Source organism: Macaca thibetana, chromosome 1 (genome assembly GCF_024542745.1).
Source record: "Macaca thibetana thibetana isolate TM-01 chromosome 1, ASM2454274v1, whole genome shotgun sequence".
NCBI lineage: Eukaryota > Metazoa > Chordata > Mammalia > Primates > Cercopithecidae > Macaca > Macaca thibetana.
The window spans coordinates 65,980,892-66,008,362 of record NC_065578.1 but is presented as its reverse complement, the minus strand read 5'-3'; the positions used below and the strand labels follow the sequence as shown (position 1 = coordinate 66,008,362).

Sequence of the window (27,471 nt, the reverse complement as noted above, 5' to 3'; positions counted from 1 at the left end):
AAATACCAGGGAAGTTCAGGGTGTTTCAAAGTAAAAGAATTCCTTCAAATTTATAATGTCATTTCTTTCAAAATTTCTCATGATAAGGTTCTGTGTGAGAATTTCTTTAAAAATTTCTCATAATAAGGTTCTGTGTGATAACTAGCTTCTCCCAAGTTAGTTGCAATGAGTGAGTTTTTACTGTGTATTCTTATACTGCTATATAGTTGCTAGAATTCATCATTGAGTATCTGAATTACAGTGCGTGGCAATATGCTGGCAAACTGCTCTCTTTTTTGTTTTTTAACTGCCATCATGTTTTGCAGTTTCGATTCTCAACACAGCCTGGGGAAGATGGTAAGAAATTATCTCGTGGATTAGAATTTAGAACTCTGAAACAGTCATTGTTACAATAGACTTTCTATATGTTAAAGAAGTTTCTTCATTTTGATTTATTCATACAAAGTTGTGATATGATTACCCCCGCTGTCGTTCCATGAAGGTAGATGTTCACAAATGTGTCATGAAAATATGAAGCTCATTTACTTATTATACTTGTAATCTAATCCAGATTGAAAACTGGTCTGTGGAGATTGACAAATATTGGTTGTGATAAATTATTACATAGACATATTCCCACTAATGCACTAACAGGAAAAAAAATAGTGGAAATTGACAAATTCATTTGGAATAATCACTTTAAAAGCCAGACAATAGCAGAAAGAAAGGGATTTTAAAAGTATCAATTTTTTACTATATGTCGTTTTTGGGGGAAAAGTAAGACACCAAAACATTTTAAAATGAAAGCATTGACTGGTGTTCCATTCGCTAAACTCTTTTTGATATGAATGACAAATTATTTTTTCCTTAAGACTACAGCATTGCTAATTTTCTCCATATGTGTACAATTTGTCTTTGACCTTTAATAAATGTCCTCTAGGCCGTCCACTTACCATCCAAGAACAACGCCACAACATCATTTTACTTGCACACAAAGACTTGAAAGCTTCATAAAAATAAATGATCCGTGGCATAAGATACATTAACCAGCAGAATAATAAGCTATTTCAGCCTTGTAAATTTTAGCGCCCATCTATTCAAATCCTCACTGGGTCACTTTAGTATTAAATTGATAGGAGTAAAATGGTAAATACACATGCTTTATTTGTTAAGGTGCCAGCTATATATTTTGTGAAAAAGTTTGTTAGCTCAGGATATTTAAAAACGATGTCTCTTTCCAATAAATGATTTTATGTGTTACAGACACATTTAGTATTAAGCATCATGTATATTTAATATCACAATGTCTACTTCAGTGCCCCAAAAAGCCTTTATTCACTTTATAGTTTCCATTACTGAAGAGCCAACATTCAGTTCTCCCACAGTTGTGTAAAGTGCAGGCAAGCCACAAGAGCTTCTAGTTTTAGCTTGCAGCCCGTGGGACCACGATAATTGTTATGAAGCCATTAATTCTACCTCAGCAGTTTCAACTGTCAGGTACATGTAACAATAATTGCACTTAATGAATGCTGCTCAATTTATTAAGTACAAAATGAAAACCAGTATTCTTTTATACGCAGCACTGAGGCATATTATTTATCATTTGTGTGTACCCATGTTGAATATTCTGCTATCATTTATTGGCCAGGGTATATAGCCATAGTTTTTCTAAAGCTTTTCTTTATTAAAAACCAATACAGGAAATTGTAACTCTCTAATTAAAGAATAATTAAAATAATTAGTACCAAAACAAATATTTAATAAGAATCTATGTCTATGGAAAACAATCCAGCAAAACCAAGACCAAGTTCCTGCTTTAGAAAAACAAGATTCTTTCTGTGCTACCCTCCCCGCCCCCAATCTTTACTAGAATATGAAAAAATTCAAAAGCTTCCAGTTGCTTGAAATATCAGTGTTGTTTCTTTCTCAAAGTTTTTGGCAGTAAAACTTTTGTATACAGACATACAGTCTGCCTCAGGATTTTCAAAAGTAAGAGCTAGATTTCTTATTTTCAGTCACTCAAGGTAAACTGCATAGACATTTGCAAGAGCGAAAAGAGAAGAATTTCTGAAAACGTAAGATGAAAAGGTATCATTTTTAGGATCCCAGAGGCATCTGCTTCCAATAAGTATGCTCTGCCTGTTCAGTTGTCCAATGTGAACAATCACAATTAGTTTATATCGTGGAATCATCAAGTCCTTGACCCGGGCTTTAATAACCTAGAAAAGTAAAAAAAGGGAGGGTCTTCATTTAGCTACATTGAAACTCAAAAGTATTAACCTTTGTTATAAATATAGGGGATTTAATTTAATAGCATGATACATTGTAGATACTTTGAGTAATTGTTGTAGAACCATAACTATGATTCCCTTCAAGCATGGTCCTCTTGAGATAGAACATTCAGGGACAAAATCATAACACCAGCAATAAATCTACCTTTTCTAAGATACACGAAATAATTATAATCCAGAGCACAGAATTTAATAAATTACATTCTTTGAAAATTTATGTTAAGATGGCTTCATGTCAAAGAATGTTGGCATTGGAGTTACACTGTCTTATTCATGTCTAATTAAGGAACCATACATCTGGAGTCTCCTGTAATATAACTAATCATTAATGTTTATTAAAGAGTTTGTTATAAAAAAGAGAGTAGAGAAAACCTTGATGAAGTTCCAGCCCTGGGGTTGGTAAAAATAGAAACGTGCTTAAAGTCTGTATTTGATGGCACTCAAAGAAGCTGCCTTAGTGAAGAGAAAACAATCATTGAAATGTTGTATCTTTTATAATAAACACTTTTATAAATGGGGCAGTTTTATACACTTTTACATAATGCACGCAAATGATGCACATGATTGTTTTAGACAAAGGTTTTATGTATACACACATGCGCGCGCACACACACACACACTCATATATGTAGAATATGACCTAATTATAAATATGCATTTTAACTGTTACTGCAAATTAATTCCCCTCATCAAAAAAGTAGAGGGTTCATTGCACTGTAGCAAATATTCTAGCCAATGTTAACACTTTGGGCAAATCACACATGTACCTCAGAAATGGTTTTAGTCATCTGTCTACAGAGCTCTGGTTCATATTCTTCTACTTGTAGATAGCTGGTTAACACATCTTTCAAAATATGATTGACAATGATCGCAGGAAAATGTTTGGGAGGACCTGAAAATACACATAAAATTTATTTCTAAAAAGTCATTTCAAATCATACCCACCCACCCCATAGGCTAATCAAAAGAGTATTGAAACATGGAGGGATTTAATCTTCTGGGCGGACTCTATTAAAAGAAACAAGTGGCTCTAATTAGATTTCCTGTCAAGTGCTCTGGGAGAAGAAGACAATATTTTCATACATTTACCTGACCATCTCAAAAGTGTGTTCAATATTGCTGGGGTTTGACCTTGAAAGTCTCTTCCTTCCCAGGCCCCATTGTTAGGGATATACTTCAAAGTCTCAACAGCTTTCTAACTGGCTCTCTGCCTCTTGTATCTCCTGCTCCAATCTATCTACCAGATCTTAAGTGATATTCCCCTTAGCGAGGTCTAAGTTGTGGTTCCCTATGGCCCCTTCTTCCGCTACCACAGTGCCCCACTTGCAGACTGCTCCAGCCTCACAGGCTTCATCTGCCTATAAAGGTGCTCCTGTGTCTTTACTCTTGCTCTTTCATTTTCAAATGGAATACCTTTCCCCATCTTGTTCATCTGAGAAACAGCCACTCATGTTTCAAGACCATCTCAAATGTCTTCTTCTCCAGGTAGCACTCTATCTCCTGTCAGGTAAAAATGTCCCTCCTTTGGGACAATGTCCCTCCTTTCCATGCACTGGGTCCCCACTGCCATCCTGGCTCCTAATCCACTTGATGTTGGCTAAAGCATACATGTGTTTCCAGTTATATGGTAAGCAAGCTCGGATTTTATCCTCCTCAGAGTCTAATACAATGCTAAAGGCATAAGAAATTTTTAATGTATGATTTCTGAATTTAAATAGAATTACAAATTTTATAGATAATAATCACTATATATGATATATGATTATATATTGTATACATATATAATAATGAATACTTTTTATTAAGCTTTTGCTGCATGTCAGGCAGTGTGATAAGCACTTTATATTACCTTATATAGTCTTCCGATAGATCTCTGAGGTGAATCTCACTGTTATCTCCATTTGGCAGGTGGGGAAACAGAGATTTAAATACATTGAGTAACCTGCCCAGAATCACACACAGAGGCAGAGCTGGGCTGCACACCCAGGTTTATCTGATGCTAGAGCTTATATTCTCAACCACACTTCATCCACGTTCAGAGGAGAAGCTTCAGATGAATCTTCTTTATCCTGCATCCCAGGAATATTAGCCATATCATCACTTTGGTCATATACTAATGTCATTGCATGACATGAACATGTGCCCGGGGCCTGGCATAGAGAAGTCCAATCATTATTTGTTGAATTGATAAAGATGAAGGAATGAGATCAAGAATTCTATTCAATTCTCTTTTAATAGTTGTCAATATCTATTTATAAGTGTTTGTTTGGGATGACTATATCTGTCAGAGTCAAAGGAAACATATGACACCCTATAGTTAAAATAATTCCAGGAGGAAGTTCTGAGTGGGATGTAGAAAATCACAAGGGATAGTGCAGTAGCTCTCAGCCAGTGAAAGTAACGTTGTCAGCCCACCCCCAACCCCAAGATTGGGGAATAGAGGAAGAGTTTTTAATAGATCCCAGAAGGGTGGTGTGGAGAGGGTTCCCCTGGGAGCAGTTTCTGTCCTTTGGTTGAGGAATGTAACCAGGCTGTGATGAACTCACAGGCAGGAGCCAGGGAAATAAACAGCTCCACCTCACACTTCTCTGCCTCTCTGCTGAGGTTTCCCACTGGCGGAACTTAACCAGAAGGTTATAGCCCTCTGACTGCAGTGCAGTTAGGTGAGCCTCTTGAGGTTCTATAAATGGTATTTTTATTTTCATGATAATATAGAAATTGTTGAATTCCATTTAAATCATGGCAGGGTAGGGGTGGAGAATGAATCTGGATAGGTAAAGTGGTTCTTAGAGATCGCCCCATCACCTCCTGCAAACTCAAGCCTAGGGCATGGTTGATTGACCCAGGGGTAACAGTGCTCTGGGCCAGGACAATGAGAGTCTTTTCTTGGAATTTTTATTTTAAACTGCAAGTAGGAAAAAAGAGTCAGCCTCTTTCTGGTAGCAAAAGTTATCATGTGACTCTAAGGACCTGCTGGAGGCCATGTTTTTCATGGTGGAAAGGAGGCCAGGCCACCCAAACAGAAGAAAGTGCATACAGGTTAGTGCTGGAAAGAGGGTCCTGGTGGCACTTGAGTCTGTTTCCAGTAGTTCCATTGTACAGTGCTACCAATGTCCTTTCCACACTTTGCTTGGATTAAAAAAAAAAGTCATTAACCAGATTCTGTTTTGAAAATACTTTGAAATATGGTAATAAAATATTCTTTTCTTACTTCTTTGTTACCTTTCCCCTAAACATCCAGAATCATCCATCAATGTTCAGCTTTTGACTTCTGAAATAAGCTCCTAAAACTACTTTCAGAGTCAACTGATGTGAATGGCAAAGCTTTTCTTCTTTTTTGAGATTTTTTTTCCTTAGGAGAAAAAACATGTTTTAGAAATCAAAAGGCAAAGACCTGAAGGATCCGGACAAAAAAAATTTTAAAAACAAACAAAACCTGTCCTTACAAATTAAAGATAAGGTTACTTAATGTATGTGGGCCTCCACTACCCCAAATTGGGGTAATAATAAGAATTACTACATATTTTTTTTTTGTTAGAATTAAATGAGACAATATATTAAATATATTTAGAACAGTACTTGTCACACAATAAAACACTCCTTAGATATGTGATCTTATTAGTGTTATTGCTGTTATTGTAGTTATTGCATGTTGAAGGAAGAATTGGGGATTTACCTTGCTGAGAACGTAGCAAGATGAAAGAGGATGTAAGTTGGGAGACAGTGAGGCCTGCAGGGTTGGGAAGGCCCCCATGGGGTGGTGCAAAATCAATGCTGAGAGATTGACAGGGTCTAAGAAAACCTGACATAGAGACAGGGCCTAAGCACTTCATGGAAGCTGAACTCAAATAATCTCTCTCTCTCAGTATTTTGAATCTACTTTCCACTGTGCTGGCTTCATTCTCAAGGCAGGCTGTCTTGATGTAGTAGCAAAGATGGCCACCAATAGTTCTAGTCTGGCCTGGTGCTCGCAGTTCGTGTTTGTAAACAACCAGGTGCCACTATACTCATAGTTTCAGAAAAAGTCTTGTGGAAAACTTATTCCATAATTAACATGAAGTTACAATGAATATCATGGAAGGTTTTTATTCTTAGTGATCTATAGTAAGGTCCTCGAGTCAGTCACATTCAGGAGTAGTAACATGATGAATGGAGAGATTTAAACATATTACATCATTTGATGTAATTACCTAGCATCCCTATGATGTATAGACTATTATCCCTATTTATAAGTGAAGAAACTGAGATTCAATGATGCTAAATACCTTGCTCAAGGAATTAGCAAAATTAGTATTCAAATTCAGATATGACAGATGCTACAGCCTGCATTTTCTTTGATATTTGTTTTAGTAATTGAGGAGTATGTAAATGGTATTTTATTATAAGAAACACAGTTTCCTTTTCTATTCCCTTTTTTTCTTTCATGAATTTTACTCATGTTTCATCTCATTTTTTTAGCTGTAATTATTTACATAAATGCTCTCATTTAAGATGTGTTTAGATGATGCAAACCTTATCAAACAGAATGAAAAATTAATTAAACATAATAGTGCTGGTGATGTTGGCTGATATTTCCTTCCACTTTTCTGGCCAATATTACATTGTAAAGATATGATAAACTCTTTACCAAAGTCCCACTGATATAGTTTGGATATTTGTCCCCTTCAAATCTCATATTGAAATGCGATCCCCAGTGTTGGAGGTGGGGCCTGGTGGGAGGTGTTGGGGCCAGGAAGGTAGATCCCTCATGAATGGCTTGGTGCTGTCCCAGTGGTAGTAACTGAGTTCTTGCTCTATAGTTCTCCCTCTATTAGGTCACATGAGAGCTGGGTGTTTAAAACAGCCTGGCCTCTCTCTTGTTCCCTCTCTTGCCATGTGACACACCAACTCTCCTTCCCTTCTGCCATGTCTAAAAGCTTACTGAGGTCTTACCAGAAGCAGATGTTGGCACCACGCTTCCTGTATAGTCTCTAGAACCATGAGCTAAATAAACCTCTTTTCTTTATAAATTACAGTCTCAGGTATTTCTTTATAGCAATGCAAAATGGACTAATACATCCACAAAATACCTTTATTATGTTAAATAAACCCAGAAACAAGTAGAAGTGGAAATACAGTTTTGATTAAGTATTATTAAAATGGATGGTTGAATGCTTTAAAAAGTGAATTGTCAAGCATAAAATACTTTAATTATTTAAAAAATCACATAGACTATTGTAGGAAAATATGGGTGTATTTCATCTATACTAAGCTTTTTCTAAAATTACTTTTCTAATATGGTTCATACTCAGTACTTCTAAAACTGATAAGATACTTTATTTGAGAAAACAAGTTGCAAAAAATATCCTTATGTAGAAACATAGGGATTCACATTTCACCTGCCTCATCTTGTTGAAATCTGATTCAAACCCTTCCAGCATGCACAGCTCAAAGTCATAGACACCTTATGGCTAAGAACTTTTAGTTGCAATTGAGGGGAAACCTGACCCAAACTTAGCTTGCCTAACTGAAAATTTAAAGGGTAGTCAACTGGATTTAGGACTCAAATGATGCCATCAGGATTCTGTTGTTCTCTCTGAGTTTCAAGTCAGGGCAAGATGGCAGACACTGCCAGAGCTCCTATATTCCTTCAAGTTTCAGGGCTTTATGTTCTTCTGCAACAGGCCAAACAACATTTTCTGAATTTAATCTCAAAGGCTTTGATTGGATTGACCATGGTTATATGCCATCCTAGAATCAGTCACTGCTCTATCTATAAAGCCAGTGCCAGCTTCATCAGAATGCTAGGATCAAAAGTGGTGACAATGGTGGAATTTCAAAGGAAATTTACTAAAGTTACCAGAGAAGTATAAAAGTATATTGGATGGCAGGAATATTAGCTGTCGGCCACAGGCACTGTGAAAATACCAGTAGATTGGCTAATTATGGAGCCGTGTAATCTATGTAGTCTTGGGGATTCCTGTAGAAAACTGGCTACAAGGCCGAAGGGGACATGCTGATGGTCTATACTTTTCTTCGGGGTTAACTGGCCACACATGGAATCACCTTGGCCCATAGAGTCTTCCTTTGCGCCTTGGTAAATCTCTGTGGAATTTCTATATAGCAGTAATTATATATGAATTCAGATAATAGTGGGCAGGTACGCGTTTAGAGAAAACAAGTGGGTCTATGAGGAAACATGGGTGGGAAAAGATATTTGCCGTGGACTCCACTTGGGAGTATAGGGGCAGGTGCAAAGATCTTTGTTTTCAAAGACTCAAAACCTCAATGGTAATGGATAAACATCTCTGTCAACAGGGGACTATGAGTCATTTACCTTTGCTTTGAGTTTTTTTTTTTTCCTTCACCTATTAACAACACTGATTGGTTTTGTTGGCTAAAACATCAATACTTATCTCTTTCATTTAAGTCATATCTCTCTATGTACCCAGAAATACTCAGTGAATTTGTTAAGTCAGTAGTATGCTGTATATATCAGTGCCACCCAGTGAATTGCTTGGCATTTGGGAAACGTTAGTAAAGAAAAGTAAGACAGCGGGTGTTGCTACCATTCTGCTGAGGAAGAAACTAAAGCAACATCAAATCACTCAATTCATTAAAGTCCCTTATATTGTGCTAGAATTGAAGACAATGCCAGGTTATCAAATATCATTTTTAAAAGCATCAGTCACCAGTTTAGAAGTTTAAAATAGGAGTGAGAGATAAAAGAACACACCCAACTGATAGGTGTTTTCCATCTGAACTGTAAGGCGAGAGACATCATCACGCTGACTAGGTTCATCCATGTAAGACACGGTACTCGTAGAACTAAAAACAAGGGAGAAAACGAATTTTAGTCATTATTATAACAATAACAACAAAATACAATATTGCTTTAAGCTAAAATGTTACAAAGATGAAGTTTTGTCAGAAAATTTCAAGTAAGTCCTATGTAAATATCCCAGTGGTATATGGAAAGTCTAAAACATTTTAGAAATGGAAATATTAAGATGCAAAGGAGGTATTTGGAGAAGGCCTCAATGTGATGGCTGAAGCCCAGGGCAGTTACTCAGGTCATCAAATTATCCAGAAAGTGATCCTGGGTTGATGTATGTGTATGGGGTAACAGAACATACTTCAAAATCCATTGCCAATCGTGTCTCTACCACTGATATAAAGCCTCTCCTCAAAGTAGACAAAGCTCACAAACAGGGCTGGGAGACATATGAGGAAGCTTAAAATGTTGGGAAACAACTCTATATACACATGGAGTATTATAAAGGGTTCACTATTATATGGAGTTCACAAAATCCCTTTAGTATGAAAAAGAAAAATGAGAAACTCATCTATGTGGTAAAGGAAACCACAATTCACCAAAACCATAATAAATTAATAAGCATCAATCACCCTTTTCAACATTAAAAAAGGGTTTTGCTTTCATTATCAAGGCAATATGAGCTTATCCTGGTGCTAAACAGGAGACCCAAGCAAAGAGGAGCCTGCAGTGTCTCTCTGGCACTACTTAATTCAATTTAGTTCAGAGGAAATTCAGCTGCAACTAATGACAGTCTCAGAACTCTGCACCCTCAATTTTCTCCACCTGTGAAAATGAACGTTAAGACAGATGTCATTTCAAAGGGGAGGATATAATAGCATGTGTGTGTGTATGTGTGTGTGTGTGTGTGTGTGTTCAGAGTGGCCACTTTTCTAAGCAGGCTATGTTTTTGATTTAATTAAATAAAAAAGAGATATTTGCTCTTAATCTTTGGGGATCTTTTCTCTTGCAAGGAATTTAAAATGCTTAGTTCTACACCGTGTGGAATTAATGAACTTCTTACAAATTGATATTTTAAGAAAATCACGGGTAATCTATTTTTAAAAATCCTTTAATGCAATACAACTTACATGATAAATTAGGGTTTACCCACTCAGTGCAAGAAAATGATGGAAGAAATTCTGGCTGCTTTTTTCATGGTGGATTTCTGGATGAGTGACTTAGTCTTTATTCTTATAACACCTGCCTTCCTCAATTTACTGCTGCCCTTTGAAGTAGCAACCAACCTGTTTGGCCACACCGGCTGCAGGTGCTGTGGGCAATACCAAAGACTATTACTGCTGCTTAAAAAACCCAATGTTACATAAATCCCTTGATTCTAAGATAAGTCAGTCTGTCCCATTACTATATGTGCTACTTTTAACTTTGGAAAACATTTCCCATGAATTATCTCATTTTACTTTCACAATATCCTCTGAGGAAAGTAAAAGATTCATTATTCTACCCATTTCAGAGATAAAGGGAATGAGGCAAAGGGCTTAATGTTCATGTAGAAAAGGCAGACAGATTTCAAATGTCCTGTTTACCTCTTAGTGACAAAGTCCCAAGTATGATTATAACTGACAGAATGAAAATAGGGGCAATGAAATAATTAATCACTGCAATTAAAACTTACTTGCACAAACATACAGAAGGTATTCATAAAAATTTCTTTTCTACTGGACACCATATTAAAAATTCATGGAGAAGAAGAGGTGGTGCAAAACTCAAATTAGCTGGAGTGAAAAGTCCAAGACAATAAAAGCAAATAAGGATTTTGATAAACTGTTTTCACTATCAGTTACTGAAGATTGACAATCAGTGCACTTAATATTATTATCATTATGAAACTGGTAAATGTCATAAGGGCAGCTTAAAAACCCAACTGGTTGAAGATTGGTGCGCACACAGAAAGTTTTGCAGATTGACTTTTTTTAAGTTATTGAAGATGAATTTGTTCAGTGCCCTTTTATTTCCACAGTAATCATGTAAACAGTGTATGCTCATTTTAAAAATTCAAAACATACAGAAAAACGTAGAGAAGAAAGTAAAATTATGCAAAATGTATTAACCCCAGTGGTTCTCTAACCCCTGTCAACATTAAGAAAATCACTTCAGACATTTGATTTTACCTAGGGGCTCATATTAGAGATGCTTTTAAATAAATTTAAAATGTATCATAGATTACTTTCCATGTCAATAAATAGCAAACCATACTTTAAATTTCAAGACAGTACTTAATATATGCACATTCTGGGTTTCATTTAACCATTTATACTCCATGCCTTTTAGGCTATTTCCAATATTCTACTATTATAAAGAAAATTATAATGAACATTGTGTCAGGGACTCTTATTTACTTTCTAAAGTTATTCTTTCCTTCTTCCTCGGTAGCAGAATCCTACATTTGTAGGACTATTCCTCTGCAGACTAACAACAAATTCTCAGTCTCTTTTTGTGCTATTGTGGCCTATGTGGCTTATGAGTCAATGAGATGTAAGTGGAACTGTTGTGTGGAAATTCTGAGAGGTTCCTCAAAAGAACTAATGCAGCCTATAGGAGCCTGTTTTGACCCTTCTTGGTGACTGGAATGTGGATATTCCAGAGCTCAGCACTATCTTGGGTCTTGAGATGACCTTGTAGATCACAGATAAGAAAGAAGCCTCTGAACTTCCTCTCTTCAGACTTATTTTATGTAAGAGAAAAATAAATTTCTATTTTGTTTAAACTCATGTTTATTATTATATGCAGCAGTAGATCTAACTGATAGAAAGTCTAATACAGAGTTTGCTACCTGGAAGTGGGATGCTACAAGTAATCAATAAATCATACAACTTGGGGCTGGCAGTGGTGGCTCATGCCTACAATCCCAGCACTTTGGGAGGCAGAGGTGAGCAGACCACTTGAGGCCAGGAGTTCAAGACCAGCCTCGGTAACATGGCAAAACCCCATCTCTACTAAAAATATATTTTTAAAAATTAGCTGGGTATGGTGGCACACACCTGAGATCCCAGCTACTTGGGAGGCTGAGGCACAAGCATGGCTTGAACCCGGAAGGTGGAGATTGCAGTGAGCTGAGATCATGCCATTGCACGCCAGCCTAGGCAACAGAGCAAGACTCTGTTTCAAAAAACAAAACAAAACAAAAACCAGTAAAACCCATAAAACTTGGAATGAGTTTTAGAAAGGAACTAGGGCTTTGAGGAGTAAATTTTCAATATTTTGCTGGAAATCTGGTAATTATTTTTAAAAAACTATTATTTTAGGTTAGGGGGTACATGTGAAGGTTTGTTATATAGGTGTCCGGGACTTTGTTTTACAGATTATTTCATCACTCAGGTATTAAGCCCAGTACCCTATAGTTATCTTTTCTGCTCCTCTCCCTCCTCCCACCCTCAACCCTCACGTAGGCCCCAGTATTTGTCGTTCCCCTCTTTGTGTTCGTGAATTCTCATCATTTATCTCCCACCGATAAGTGAAGACATGTGAAGCCTGGAAATTCTTATCCTCCAGAGGGAAAATAATTAGTCTATTGCTTTCTGTGCCTTGGAAGGCTGACTGTGCATCAGTTAAGACTACAATGTCATAAAAAATTACAGGAAAAGTTTATTTTTTAAAACCTGTGTTTACGGCGTTATAAAAAGCTGAGATCTGATAGTTCCCACATTAGAATGAATGGGTTAGAAAAAGGGAGAGAGTGAAAAAGAAGAAAAAAGTTGAATAGAACAAAATAAGATATTGATTCCTTGAGAAAAGACAAAAGGAAGAGAGAAAATATTTAAAATACTTGCGGTTATTGGCAAACAGCATTAAACCAGAATATGGGCTTGGTAAATTTTTAGAAATAAAACAGTTTTATGTTTTAAAATTGGGGAATTGCCAATATCAATTCAGAATACTGGTTTAGAAAAACCTGGGCATATTTTCTATTGATAAACAGCTTCACTCAATGAAATCTTTAAAGATTAATATGTGAGACACCCAAAAAGTAAATTTTTAATTTTAATTACCAGTGCTATATACCTGGCACAATACATTTTTGGGGTATATATCACAACTTTACAAATGGATGGGTTTCAGTTGTCTATCATCAGACTTTCCCTAGTTTACAATGACAACCCTTCTAGACACGTCATCTCATTGCAAAGTGAATGCTATAGTTTTCTTTTTTAAATATAAAAAATGTTCTTGCTGTCTCTGTGTTTTACCAGCTTGTTGGCATTTATGGAGAAAAAAATTCAATTGGCAAAATGTGTCCCAGAGAGTTATAAAGTTTTAGAAAGAAAGGTAGATGAAAAGTAATGCTATAAAAGAAAGTCTGGCCAAAACCACTGGTGAGAACACTTAACAAATTAACTAATATTATTGCAGATGGAAGAGTAACAACTTGTAATTCAATGAAAAATTCAGTGAATATCTGAAACCACATGTGCTATTGCTGAAAACAGACAGCCTGCATACAGAAGTAGCTGCATGAAATTGGTCCAAAATAACAAAAATAATCCTCTTTTTATGTACCTGACTGACACTGGAAATCCACCACGCTAATCCAACAGTATGCATTCTGATTATTTGCAGGAAAAAGACAAAAAAAGAAAAAGTTAAGAAGTTAGAGCCTGTAGTCCCAGCTGCTTGAGAGCCTGAGGCTGGAGAATTACTTGAAACTGGGAGGCGGAGGTTGCAGTGAGCTGAGATCACGCCACTGCACTCCAGCCTGGGCAACAGAGCAAGATTCCATCTCAAAAAACAAAAACAAAAACCAAAAAAACACCAAAGGAAAAAAAAGAAAAGAAAAGAAGTTAGAACATATTTACTCTTTAATGAAATTCATTTTTTCTTAAGAACATCTTGCAAATTTGCTTGCTGACCAGTCTTTGAATTACATAGATAAACACAAGGCATGTCTTTTTATTATGACTGCTAGAGATGGTAACAGTAATTTCAGTTAATTCTCATCAGCCACAATAGCATTTAATTAGTATTGAGAACTCATTTCCAGACATTTTCAATATTATTATTATACCTAGATGTTTTCAAGCTGCAGGAAGAGATAATATTGAATGCATATCTGGCCTTAGAAACATTAAAGTAGTATATTTAAAGGTCAGAATATCATCTTTTCCTTCTATTTGTAACCATGAAATGCCTGGAGCCACCATATTTATAAATATAGTATCATTTAAGTGTGTCTTTTGGGGGGGGGGGCGGATAAGCTGTTACTAAAGTCATGTGCTGCCTCCCAGTGGTGATATTTCAGAGTGCACAGAGAAAAACAAGATCAGGGTACAAATTTGTACATTTGTACTTTCCATTTTTCTTCATTCTTTCAACAAATATTTATTGCCTACAACATGTCAGGCACAGTGGGAAGTATTGGTAACACAGATAAAAATAAGAGCCCTTGTGCTCAAAAAACAGAATGTAGAATATAAGATTAAATATGCATAGAAACTCCTTTACTTGGGAACTTTCCACCTAAGACTATCCGTGGATATTTTTATGAGTGTAATGCTCAAGACCAAAGCATGCCAACTTGTCCCCCAGCAGTAGATGATGTTATTTGTCTGGTAAGATAAGTTAGTTTTGCAGCTATTTAGTTTATACCAAATTTGCTGGATTTTAACGTACAGGCAGATCATATTTATTGTGCCTCACTTTATTCTGCTTTGCACACAATGTGTTTTTACAGACTGAAGGTTTGTGTCAACCTTGCATTGAGCACATCTATCAGCATCATTTTTCCAACAGCATGTGCTTACTTCATGTCTCTATGTCACATTTTGTTAATGCTCCCAATATTTTAGATTTTTCATATTATCATATCTGTTATGGAGATCTGTGATGGGTGATCTTTTATGTTATTATTGTAATTGCTTTAGGGTGCCACAAACTGTATCCATATAAAGCAGCTGACTTAATTGATAAATGTTATGTGTGTTCTGACTTCTCCACTGACCAGCCATTTCCCCATCTCTGTCTCTCTTTGGGTCTTCCTATTTCCTGTGACACAACAATATTGAAATTAGGCCAATTAATAACCCTACAGGGGTCTCTAAGTGCTCAAGTGAAAGGAAGAGTCCCACATCTCTCACTTTCAATCAAAAGCTAGAAATAACCAAGTGTGGTGAGGAAGGCATGTCAAAAGCTGAGATAGGCTGAAAGCTAGGCCTTTTGGGCGAACAACTAGCCAAGTTGTGACTACAAATAAGTAGATTTTTTGTTTGTTTTTTTTTTGTTTTTGTTTTTTTTTTTTTGAGACAGAATCTCACTTCGTCACCCAGGTTGGAGTGCAGTGGTATGATCTTGGCTCACTGCATCCTCGAACTCCCAGGCTCAGGTGATCCTCCCACCTCAGTCTCCCAAGTAGCAAGGACTACAGGTGCACACCACTACACCTGGCTAATTTTGTTTTAATTTTTTTGTACAGAAGGGTTTTGCCATATTGCCCAGGCTGGTCTCGAACTCTTGAACTCAAGTGATCCACCCACCTCAGCCTCCAAAGTGCTGGGATTACAGGTGAGAGCCACTGCACCTGACTGAAAAGTTCTTGAAGGAAATTAAAAGTGTCACTTCAGCGAACACATGAATGATAAGAAAGCAAACCAACCTTACTGCTGATATGGAGAAAGTTTTAGTGGTCTGGATAGAAGATCAAACCAGTTATAAATTCCCTTAAGCCAAAGCCCAATCCAGAGCAAGGCCCTAACTCTCTTCAATTCCATAAAGGCTAAGAAAGGTGAGGAAGCTACAGAAGAAGTTTGAAACTAGCAGAGGTTGATTCATGAAGCTTCAGGAAAGAAGCCATCTCTGTAACATAAAAGTGCAAGGTGAGGCAGCAAGTGCTGATGTAGAAGCTGCAGCCAGTTACCCAGAAGATCTAAGGTCATTGGATAAGCTAAGATCATTGATGAACAACAGATTTTCCATGTAGATTAAACAGTCTTCTTTTAGAAGATGCCACCTGGGGCTTTTATAGCTAGAGAGAGGTCAATGCCTGGCTTCAAAGCTTCAAAGGACAGACTGACTCTTTTGGTAGTGGCTAATGCAGCTTGCGCCTTTAAGTTCAAGGCAATGCTCATTTACCATCCTGAAAATCCCAGGGCCCTTGAGAATTATGTTAAATCTACTGCATTCTATAAATGAAACAAAAAAGACTAGATGACAGCACATCTGTTTTATGGCATAGTTTCTTGAATATTTTAAGCCCACTGTTGAGACCTGCTGCTCAGAAAAAAAGATTCCTTTTAAAATATTACTGCTCATTGACAATGCATCTGGTCACCCAAGAGCTCTGATGGAGATGTACAAGGAGATTAATGTTGCTTTCATGCCTGCTAACACAACATCCATTCTGCAGCCCATGGATCAAGGAGTAATTTTGACCTTCAAGTCTTATTTATTTATTTACTTACTTTTTAATTTTTAATTGATGTATCATAGTTGTATATTTTTATGGGGAACATGTGATATTTTGATCCCTGCATATACAATGTATAATGATCAAATCAGGATAACTGGGATATCCATTACTTCAAACATTTATCTTTTCTTTGTATTGGGAACATTAAAATTCCTCCAGCAATTTTTCCCTCTAACCCCCACTAACTATTTTGGAATATATAATAAATTATTGTTAACTATAATCTCTCTACTGTACTATTGAATACTAGAACTTATTCTATCTAATTATATTTTTGTATGCATTCTCCAGCTTCTTTTCACCCCACAAATCTTATGATTTAAGAAATTCATTTTGTAAGGCTATTGCTGTCATAGATGGGGATTTCTCTGATGGAGCTGAGCAAAGTAAGTTGAAAAGGATTCAGCATCCTACATGCCATTAAGAACATTCATGATTCATGGGAGGAGGTCAAAGTGTCAACATTAACAGGAGTTTGGAAGAAGTTGATTCTAGCCCTCAGGGATGACTTTGAGGGGTTCAAGTCTTCAGTGGAGGAAGTAACTGCAGATGCAGTGGAAATAGAAAGAGAACTTGAATTAGTGTTAAAGGATACAAAATTATAGCTAGATAGGAGAAATAAGTTCTAGTGTTCTTACCACTGTAGGGTAACCACAGATGAAAATAATAGATTCAAATAGCTAGAAAGAGGACATTGAATGTTCCCAATGTGAAGAAATACTAAATGTTTGAGATAATGGATATACTAATCACCCTGACCTGATTACTATACATTATATGTATGGAAAAATCACTGTGTACCCCATGAATATGTATAGTTGAAATTTTCAGTTAAAACATAACATTTAAAATGGTTGAAGAAGAAATGGAACCTGAATATACGGCAGAATTGCTACAATCTCATGGTAAACTTAAACAGATGAGGAGTTGCTTCTTACAAATGAGCAAAGAAAGTGGTTTCTTGAGATGGAATCTACTTTGGGTAAAGATGCTGTGAACACTGTTGAAATGACAACAAATAATTTAGAATATTACATACACTTAGTTGATAAAGGAGTGGCAGGGTTTAAGATGAATGGACTAATTTTGAAAGAAGTTCTACTGTGGGTAAAATGCTATCAAACGTCATCACATGCTACAGGGAAATCTCTCATGAAAGGAAGAGTCCATTGATGTGGCCAGCTTTAAAATTTATGTTATTATTTCGTTTCATTTTATTTTTATTTTATTTGAGATAGTGTTTCTTTCTGTTGCCCAGGCTGGAGTGTAGTGGTATGATCAAAGCTCGCTGCAGCCTCAGCCTCCCAGACTCAGGGATCCTCCTGCCTCAGTACCTCAGTACCTAGGACTACCAAGGTACTGTACCTAGGTACAGTATCCTCCCAAGTACCTAGGACTACAGGCAGGCACTACAATGCCTGGCTGATTTGTTTGTAGGGAAGGGGGTGTCTCATTATGTTGCCCAGGCTGGTCTTGAACTCCTGGCTGCAGTGATCCTCTTGCCTTGGCTCCCCAAAGTGTTGGAATTATAGGTGTGAGTCACTTTGCCCAGTCTATTGTCTTATTTTAAGAAATTGCCACAGCTATCCCAACCTTCAGCAACCACCACCCTGATTAGTCAGCAGACGTCGACACGGAGGCAAGACCCTCCACCAGCAAAAAGATGACAACTTGCTGAAGGTTCAGATGATCATCAGCATTTTTAGCAATACACGATTTTTATACTAAGGTATGTACATGTTTTCTTTAGATAAAATGCTATTGAATACTTAATAGACTACACACAGAACAGCGTAAACAATTTTTATGTGCAGTGGGAAACTAAAACATTCATGTGACTTCCTTTATTGCAAAATACACTTTATTGCAATGGTCTGGAACTAAACCTGCAATATTGCTAAAGTATGCCCGTAGTTTTTAGGTATTTTACTCACATTATTTGCTCCATTTTACAAGTAAGACAAAGGTTATAATGGAAAGAAAAGGTAATTTTCAAAAATGAAAGGGGCAGGAACATGACAAATGACATGTTCTTGTGGAACACCTTTTTTTTGAGTAGGGGTGATTCTGAAGGATAAAGAATGAACCATGCAACCTGTGAAAAGCACAGCTCTGGAGTGATTGAAGCTAATTCAGAAATGGTGATTGACAAAGCACAACAATTTTAAGTATGTGGATGGAAGACCAGAGTTAGTGTGTGAAGCCTATTGAGCTAATGCTCATCCAAGAGCAAGGGAGGTGATAGTCAAGCACAGCTGATGAACTTTTGTTGCAGCTCCTGGATGAAATGCACTGGTTCAAAGCTGTGTCATGCTGGGCAATCATCAGAGAGGTGATGCTGGGAGTGCAGGTGCCATGAATACCTCTACAAAGCTGTGGAGATCATCAAGGAGGAGTGTGACCTATTACAACAGATTTCCAACACAAATGAAACTGTTCTTTTGGGTTTTTGAAAAATAGATGCACAATGGAATGTGTCAACATGGAGGTAAAAATGTACATTAAAAAAATCTGAACAAGCATTTTTCTATTTGCTGTAAATACATCTTACATCTCTAAGAGGAAAGCCCCTGGTCACTCTGGACTTAACACATACACAGACCTGTGAACCTAACTTATTTGTGAACAAAAGAAACTTGCTTGCTCAGGAATTGATAAAGTACAACAATTATTCATTCGATGATCACAAAATATTTATTGAGTGACTACTATATGCCAGGCACCATTTTAGGTCTTTGGGATACAATACTGAAAAAAACAAAAACAAAAACAAACTATAGTCTCTGCTCCCATGGAACTGTTACTTTAGTAAGGAAAGACAGAGAATAGACAATAAAATCCTAAATAAACAAATTATATATTATGATAAAAGGTGATACATGCCTCAGGGAAAAGAAAAAATAGAGCAGGTTAAGGGAGTTTGGAATTGGGTGGAGGAGAAGATGTGATGTGCAATTTCAAATGAAGTGGTCAAGGTAGGCCTTCGTGAACAAAGACAGGAGGTGAGGAAATGAACCACATGGATGGCTGAGGCAAAGGTATACCAGGAAGAGAGAACAGCACATGCAAAGCCTTTGAGACAGAAGGCTGCTAGTGTGTTTGAGAAAATGCATAGAGACCAGCAGCAGAGGGAGGAAGAAGAAAAGGAGTGAACGGAGATAAAGTTGCAAAGGTGTCAGGTAGCTAGATCACGTATGGCTTTGTGGGCCATTATTCTGTAAGTTCTTACTCTGATAAAGCAGACACACTCCTGTATTTTCTGAGAACTATTAACTTTCTTTGCCAAATGGCGACATCAGGTTTTACTCTCACATCCCTTGCCAACATTTGGTATTACTCTCTTTTCTCATGTTTTGCCATTTGGATGGGTGCAAAATGGTATCTTGTTTTAATTTATATTGTTTCTGCTTGAAAGTGAGTTTTAGCAACTCTTCATATTCTGCTTAGCCATTTGGGCTTTGTTTCTGAAAATTGCTGTCTTCTTTGACTATTTTAAAAATTGTTTTCCTAGCATAAGTTGTTAATGTGCAGGATTAAAAAAACGTATATGTATCTTCGGCCAGCCTATTAACTATGTCTATTGCATCCTTTGTTGAACAGAAGCACTAGATTTTATTGTGGTTATATTTACCCAAAAGTTATTTTGCTCTATGATTTGAGTTTTCATTTTGGGATCTTCTTTCAGAAATCTTTCCTTACTCCTAGAACACAAAGGTATGGGTCTGTGCCCTCTTCTCTTAGCTTTGTTAATAGATTTCCACATTTTGGTCTTCCATCTGGAGTTTATCTATGCAAAGCGTATAAGGTAAGAGGTCAGCTTCATTTTCCTCCATACAGTGAGCCAGTGTTCTGCCAACACAATCTATAATTTCCCCATTTACAGACATAAATGGGGATAAAAATATCTTCTCTATTTAACTTACATAGATATCATATGTGAAATGGCTTAATAACCTATAAAGTACAATACGATATTAGTTGTTATTGTGGTTTCATTTGGAAACGTAGCCATTTCAGTTTTCCCAAACTGTTTTCTCTTTTTGGGGGAGGCTGTGTCTCAGGCAGATCTTGTTGGGGGCTTTAGTTTAATGTAGATGGCGATACAACTTATCTCCTAACTCTGATCTTCTAATCTCTAGCCTTCTCCTTCAGGTATCAAAATGAAGAAATTGTTCTAGCAACACCATTTTCAATTGCCTATAAACAGCTCACAGTAGTATAGATTGAATGATGGAATACATTCATCACTGTTGAAATGAAGTAATGAATGCAATCATTTCCATTTTGGGCACTTTTACTGGGAAGACCTAGACAAATGTGAAAAAAGTTACCAGGCAACTCTCAGTTTCCCTGAAAAATGAACTTACCTAAATTAGAAACCTATAGTTATTCACCTTTATATGCCTAATACGTGGCACAGTAATTGGCACATAGAAGCTAATAAATCCTGAATAAATGAAGAAATACATATAGTGTGGCCTAACTGGCATGTTAGATGCCATCAGTGGGTTCACATGGGGAGCTGTGGGATCCATACAGAAAGTTCTGGTAACATGGCATCACTGTAATTTTGGTTTGAGGCAAAGGAGAGAATGTTCAGCCCCCAACCTTGTCCCTAATCTACTAGTGGAACTCCTGGCCTCACAGATAACAAGCCTGGATATCATGTCACATGATCCTGTGAAAGTAACTTGACCTCATAGCTTCTGTTTCCATTTTAAGAAAATGAGAGAAGCACATCTGTTCAAACACTGTTCAGTGTCTGCCAAAGCCTGAGCTTCCAACAAGAAAGATGTCATTGTAAAGACCTGCTGTTACTGTGGATGGGAAACAGAAGGTTCTGGTGAATGAACATAATAGTTTTATTAATGCAAATGCCACATGGATTGCCAATTTTCAGGAAATGAAAATACTCGACTAATAAACAAAAGCCCATTTTGCTGCTTGCTAATTCTGTAGCTTTGGAGCCTCAATCTGTCTAAGCTTCTGCTTTTTCATTTGTCGAATGGGGGAGATAATAACATCTATCTTTATAGAGCAGGAGTCGGCAAACATTTCTGTAAAAGGCCAAATAGCAGATATTTTTGGGTTTGCAGGCCCTACGGTTTCTTTTGTAACTAACTCAACTCTGCTGTTACGGTGCGAAAGTGGCCAGAGACAACACATAAGTGAATAGGAATGGCTGTGTCCCAATAAACTTTATGCACATAGAGATTTGAATTTCTTATTATTCTTACATGCTGCAAAAAAACTGTTCCCCTTTTGATTTTTTTCACCTATGTAAAAACCATGTTTAGCAAAACAGATGCAGATTGGAATTGGCCCTTGGATCATAGTTTGCCAACTCCTATTATGGAGCTTCTGTGGTACATAAATAAGGTTCATGGTAAGGGCTCTATAAATCTTAGCTATTATCATCCTTATTATTATAAATTGTTTAGGTAAAAAGTAATTTGAAATTACAGATGGAGTATGATGACAACTGTGCAGCGTACTGTCTGGACTCAGACAGTATGGGTCTGATATACGTATGTCCAGGTCTAACAGAAATATGCCAACACACTAACAGTTACCATGTTAGGATAATAAGATCCAGCTTAAGATGTTTCTGTTTTTTCTTTAATAAAACATAAAAATTACATTAAATTGAAAAGATAACCTAAAAACAGACCCAATCTTGAAAACAGTTCACAATAATATTTAATATAAATTTAATCTTCTTTTTGTAATTCAGAAGACATTTTAGATATTCATTCTGTCTGGGGATCACTGTGAAGCATTAGTTACAACTGTGGAAGGCTGCAGACATGGAGACCAAGACTGTAGGGCTAAATCTATGGTGATCTTATACCACATATAAGAAGCAGCTTTTCAAGGAGGTCTGCCTTTACTCTTCTTGTCTTCTTTATAAGAGTGGTTACTGTTAAAAAAATAAGTCCATAGTCTATTGAAGGAGATAGACAAGAAAGTCACCAAATATAGGTGCATATGGAAGGCAAAAGCAGTAGGAGAAGAAAGGCAGATCACCCAACCCAGTCTGGAGGTGGAGGTGGTCATAGATGAGTAATTAGACAGCACTTCCCAAAAAGGTGGAGATGAAGTGAAATTCTGATGGAAGAAGTGAAGAAAGCCAGGGGAATAGTGTAAGAAGAACATTCCAGGCAAGGAGTCGAGGTACCCCATGGGGAAGCAACATGGGGCGATGGCTGGGGGCCGGATAGAGCACTGAGGGATAATTGAGTATGACTGGAGGGGGAGGATGACTGCAAGATGGTGGGGAAGATGGTGCTATGGAAGTAGATAGGGGTCTGTGAACTTTGTATCTCATAGTCAGGATTTGGGACTGTATCCTAATCATTAAGTCAAGTTACTTGACCTGTAAACTTCAGTTATTTCATAGTAAAGTGGTGTAAATGATGCCTATCTAGTAGGATTAATGCTGGGGAGATTCAATGAGATAATGTATTTCAGTCCTTAATAAAATTCAGAATGTTTTACATTATTGAAATTTATATTTTCAAAATTGTTTTAAAGTAATTTTCAAATGAAAGTTATATGTTTTTCCATAAAACACTGCAATTTCAAAACAATGCCTGCATTTGATAGTCACTAAGCTTTCAGAATTTTTCTACTAGTTGAAGCCTCATTCATGAAGGAGAATAACTTGTACTGTCTAATTCCAGACAGTGAGGAAGCCAATGGAAAGCAAGTATTAATACAAGTTAGCGTGGGGTGGGGGAAGCCTCCTAAATAGTCTGCATTGCAAGGGGATTTGGAAGCTGATCATTTGCTATTTAAGAAAAAAAGTACAAATAGAGGATCCATTCTAAATGTTTTGTTTGAGAATCCAAAACCAAAATAGCTATCATTTAAATGTGGTTGTCAGTGAAAAATCTATCCTAATGTATTGATAAATATGATTTTTGTATTCTTGTTACTTTTAAAATGTACTTATACTTCATCAATAAGAGGTTAAAAAGAATGATCTCTAATTCTTCAAATGTAGCCATGCTCTGATTCTATAAGACAAATTTGTTTTGAAGGGGAAAAGATAAATGAAAGTCATGCAAGTAGGGATTACAATTTAATCTTTGGAGAGAGTATTTAAAAAAATATCATGGGTACATAATTTATGGCAGACTCTTACTTAAATAGTTTCTTGGAAAATGTACATTGAATTTAAGCTAACAATTAGTTTTAAATAATTTAAAAAATAACCCATGCACTTAACTATTGGAAATAGCAGCCAGAAGAGCTTAGAAGCAAAAATCACAAAGATTAATTATTCTCCCACCCTTACTTCTGACATGTGCTGGGATTGCTAGTCTTTTATAGTCAGTTTCCCACCTGTAAAAGACATTGTATGTGTAATCCACAGACTTCCAGGGCTGGAACGTGGAGTTGTAAGTAAGCATTAACACACTCTGAGAATAGAAAGATTTTGGTTTCAGAATTCTAATTATTCCAGTTCTTCTAGTCTCTGTTCTGCAGGATACCCTAGTTCCTGCTTCCCAATATATACCCAATCTACTACATCCTCCAATCCTATAGAAACTAAGAACGAAAGTCTATGATTAATTGACTGCTACATCCATAATTTGTTTTGTTTTCTTCTCAACAGCAGTCAAAAGGAAATGCCATGAAAATATTAAAAATTGATGCATATCTTTAGGAGAAAAGATGCAACATGTAGCAAGAGCCAAAAGATCTACTTACTGCCCTTTGACCTACTAATTATTCTTCTGGGAAATGACCAAGCAGAGACATATAGTAAAAGAGAAAAAAATGGAAACAAACTTAAAATGTCCAATAATTAGAGAATGATTAAGCAACCCAGAATCATAAGTTGACAAAATATTATGCAGTCATTTAAGAGGGTATGGAAAAAACTATGAAAATACATGACAAAATTAAATAAAATAATGTTAAGTACATTGTATGTGTATGTATTGATTACAAAAGTGCAAAACCTGTGTTATAAAATATTGAGGAGAAGAACTCAAAAGACATATAAGTGAGTCTGGTTTACACTCCATGTGGTGTTTCTTTTGAGCAGAGGGTTTTTTGGGATAATCTGAAATAGCAAAAATGCTGCTAGGATTAACACATCACTCAAGCTTTCTCTCTTTTTCTTTTTAAATATGGCCCCTAAAGATGACCTGAACCTTGTACTTGCCCATTTTATCTCTTTTTATGTCCCTGAGGAAGTGTTTTTTTTCTCCTAATAAACATTACGAACCTATTTATTCCATAAATGATTTTACAATTTTAGACAGTTACTCACTCTTTGGTGCGCCCATGAATTTCCTTTCGCCAAAATTCATGATTACTTAGAGAAGAAATACTCCCTCTTTTCTTCGATGAATGAGCTGCTCTGTCTTTAGTATTGTCTGACATCATCATAACCTATGGAAGAAGACTTTTGTAAAACAGTGAAAGAAAGATCTGGAAACATTTTAGTATAACAGGGACTAACCTCAAAGTACACGGATACTTTTCCTACCATTTTTGAACAGGGAAGTGGGGTTTCCTCAAGAGCCCCCCAATTTAATCATAATATAACTTGGCTAATTAATATTTGCTGTCACTGTTACATTTTATTTTTGAGACAGGGTCTTGTTCTGTCACCCAGGTTGGAGCACAGTGGCATGATCACGGTTCACTACAGCCCCAAACACCTGAGCTCAAGTGTTCCTCCCAACTCAGCCACCTGAGTAGCTGGGACTACAGGTGTATGCCATCATGCTGGGCTAATTTTTTATTTTTCGTAGAGATAGGGTCTATGTTGCCCAGGCTGGTCTTGAACTCCTGGGATCAAGCAATCCTGCTTCAGCCTCTCAACGTGCTGGAATTACAGGCGTAAGCCACTCTACCTGGCCTATTTTATTATTTTAGAGACAGGATCTAGCTCTTGTAACCCAGGCTGGAGTGCAGTGGCATGATCATAGCTCACTGTAACTTCAAACTCCTGGGCTCAAGCGGTCCACTCACCTCAGCCTCCCTAGTAGCTAGGACTATAGGCCTGCACCACCATGCCTGGCTAATTTTTAAAATTTTTTGTAGAGACACGGTCTATGTTGCCCAGGCTGGTCTTAATCTCCTGGCCTTAAGTGATCCTCCTGCCTTGGCCTCCCAAAGTGCTGGAATTACAGTCATAAACCACTGTGCCTGACCTGCCATGACTTTAAAAAATAATATTAGGGGTAGGGGGCTAGAAAATAAATAAATAAATAAAAATTAAAATTAACCTTGGCTTCTCAAAGATTTTCTGTTGTTTTGTTTTCTCGAGCAACATTTACATACTTTGTAAGAAGCAAATAGGACTTAACTTTTAAATAAATAATTTATTGAAAAACTCCCTCCTTCCTACTAATACTTGTTAAAGAGCTTGGTAGTAGCAAAGGACTTCCCAGAACTATAACTTCCCAGACTCTAACTATGGACTTCCCAGACTATAACTCTAATGCCTCACTGCCTACCTACAAATTTAGATATTCATTTAAATTATTTCACAATCTATAAATGTGAGAGCCCCAGTAAGGAAATACTATGCTAGTCACCAAAGCTTAAAAATAAAAGAAAATCCACGCCTTCAAGGAGCTGGCAGTTGAGTGGGTAGGGCAGACATGAACATATCCTAAAACCCAGTGGCATCAGTGTCAGAGCAGAGGTGCTGTGTGTGGGTGTGGGAGGCAGCGTGGTGTGTGTGTGCACGTGAGTATAAGCGTCCTTGAGTGTGTACCCGTGAGTGTGCATCTCTGTGTGTGCAGGTGCCTGTGTTCGTGTGTATGAAGGTGTGTGTGTTTATGAGTGTGGGAAGATACACGGCCTGATTAGGTGGGTCATTCAGGTTTTGCTGCAAAGCCACGTAGACCCATCTCGACCTCAGCTGTTTCCAAAGCTGCCCTGCAGGCCGCCCCCTCCCCAAGAAAGGCCAGAGTTGCGACCTGGAGGTCCTTATGGGTGCGGCCAGCCACAGGAAGACCGCCCAGGGTCAGGGGATGACCTTGCTGGCCAGCTCTGCGTTGGCCACCACTCTTGAAGCCCAGCCATGCAATGGGGCAGGGGACGAGCGGTTGGGTCCGACTTTCAGTTCCCAAATTTGGGATCATTTTTTCTTATTTGTTGGGGAGAGGAGGAATAAGGTGACTGAGAGATCGGGGCCAAGTCGGGCCATTTCTCAACAAAGGGCCGATCCCTTGCCCCCTGTCCTGACGCGCTGCAGAGAGAGCGACCCTACCTGCAGCAGGGAGGCTTCGCCCGGAGCCTCCCAGACCTCCGGCTCGTTCACTGCAGACGCTGCGCGCGGCGCGGCTCCGGTCTCCCGGGCCTCACTCAGCCGGCGGCCGCCGGCGCACTCCCACTGGACTCTGAGGCCGGTCTCCAGGGTGACCTCAAACAGCGCCCTCGGCCCGCCCCAGCCGGACTTGGCCGCTGAGTGGCCCTCTGAGCTGCCCTAAGGATGTAGAGGATCTCATCTTCACTGCCCACTGGGGGTCGCCTGAGCCCCGCTGCGTCCTGGGTTGGAGGCAAGCTGGAGGGGAACTGGTGCATTCTGTAGCGAGGAGGACATTTGGGACTAAAGGCATTTGCACCCCGAGGGCCCCTCATCAAGTTCCTTTCCCTGCTGAAGTCGGGGGCAGGAGTGGGAAATGCTGCGGTTTCCTAGGACAGGAAATCCGAGGCTCAAAGACAAAGTAAAGTAGCCCCTGCCCTTTCCCCGACCCCTAATGCTGCTTTACACGTTCCCCCTCCAAGGCACAGGCGGTGGGTGATGGAGGTAATTGAGCGCTTACATTGGCCAGATACCCCAGATACCGACAAACATTGGGATTTAGTCGTCCCAATAACTCTGTCAAGAAAGGAATGTTCTCCCTTTAAAGGATTTGGAGATTCTAAAATGTTAAATAATATGCCCAGGGCCCCTGAAACTCATGGTCTTAACTCCAATGTATTACAAACGGGACTGGGTTCTTTCACTTTCCTTA

The 27,471-nt window shown here is 37.8% G+C and overlaps 1 protein-coding gene across 1 annotated transcript; it reads right to left on the bottom strand.

Moving 5' to 3' along the window:
- Positions 1-401: 401 nt before the first annotated feature.
- Positions 402-26,855, bottom strand: DYNLT5 (dynein light chain Tctex-type family member 5). The gene is made up of 5 exons (XM_050763625.1): positions 26,724-26,855; positions 24,768-24,889; positions 8,986-9,077; positions 3,038-3,162; positions 402-2,198 (listed from the first exon to the last, which is right to left on the bottom strand). Exons 2-5 carry the CDS (start codon positions 24,884-24,886, stop codon positions 1,995-1,997), a joined length of 540 nt encoding a protein of 179 aa, XP_050619582.1. The 5' UTR covers positions 24,887-24,889; positions 26,724-26,855; the 3' UTR covers positions 402-1,994.
- Between the last annotated feature and the right edge of the window lie 616 nt (positions 26,856-27,471).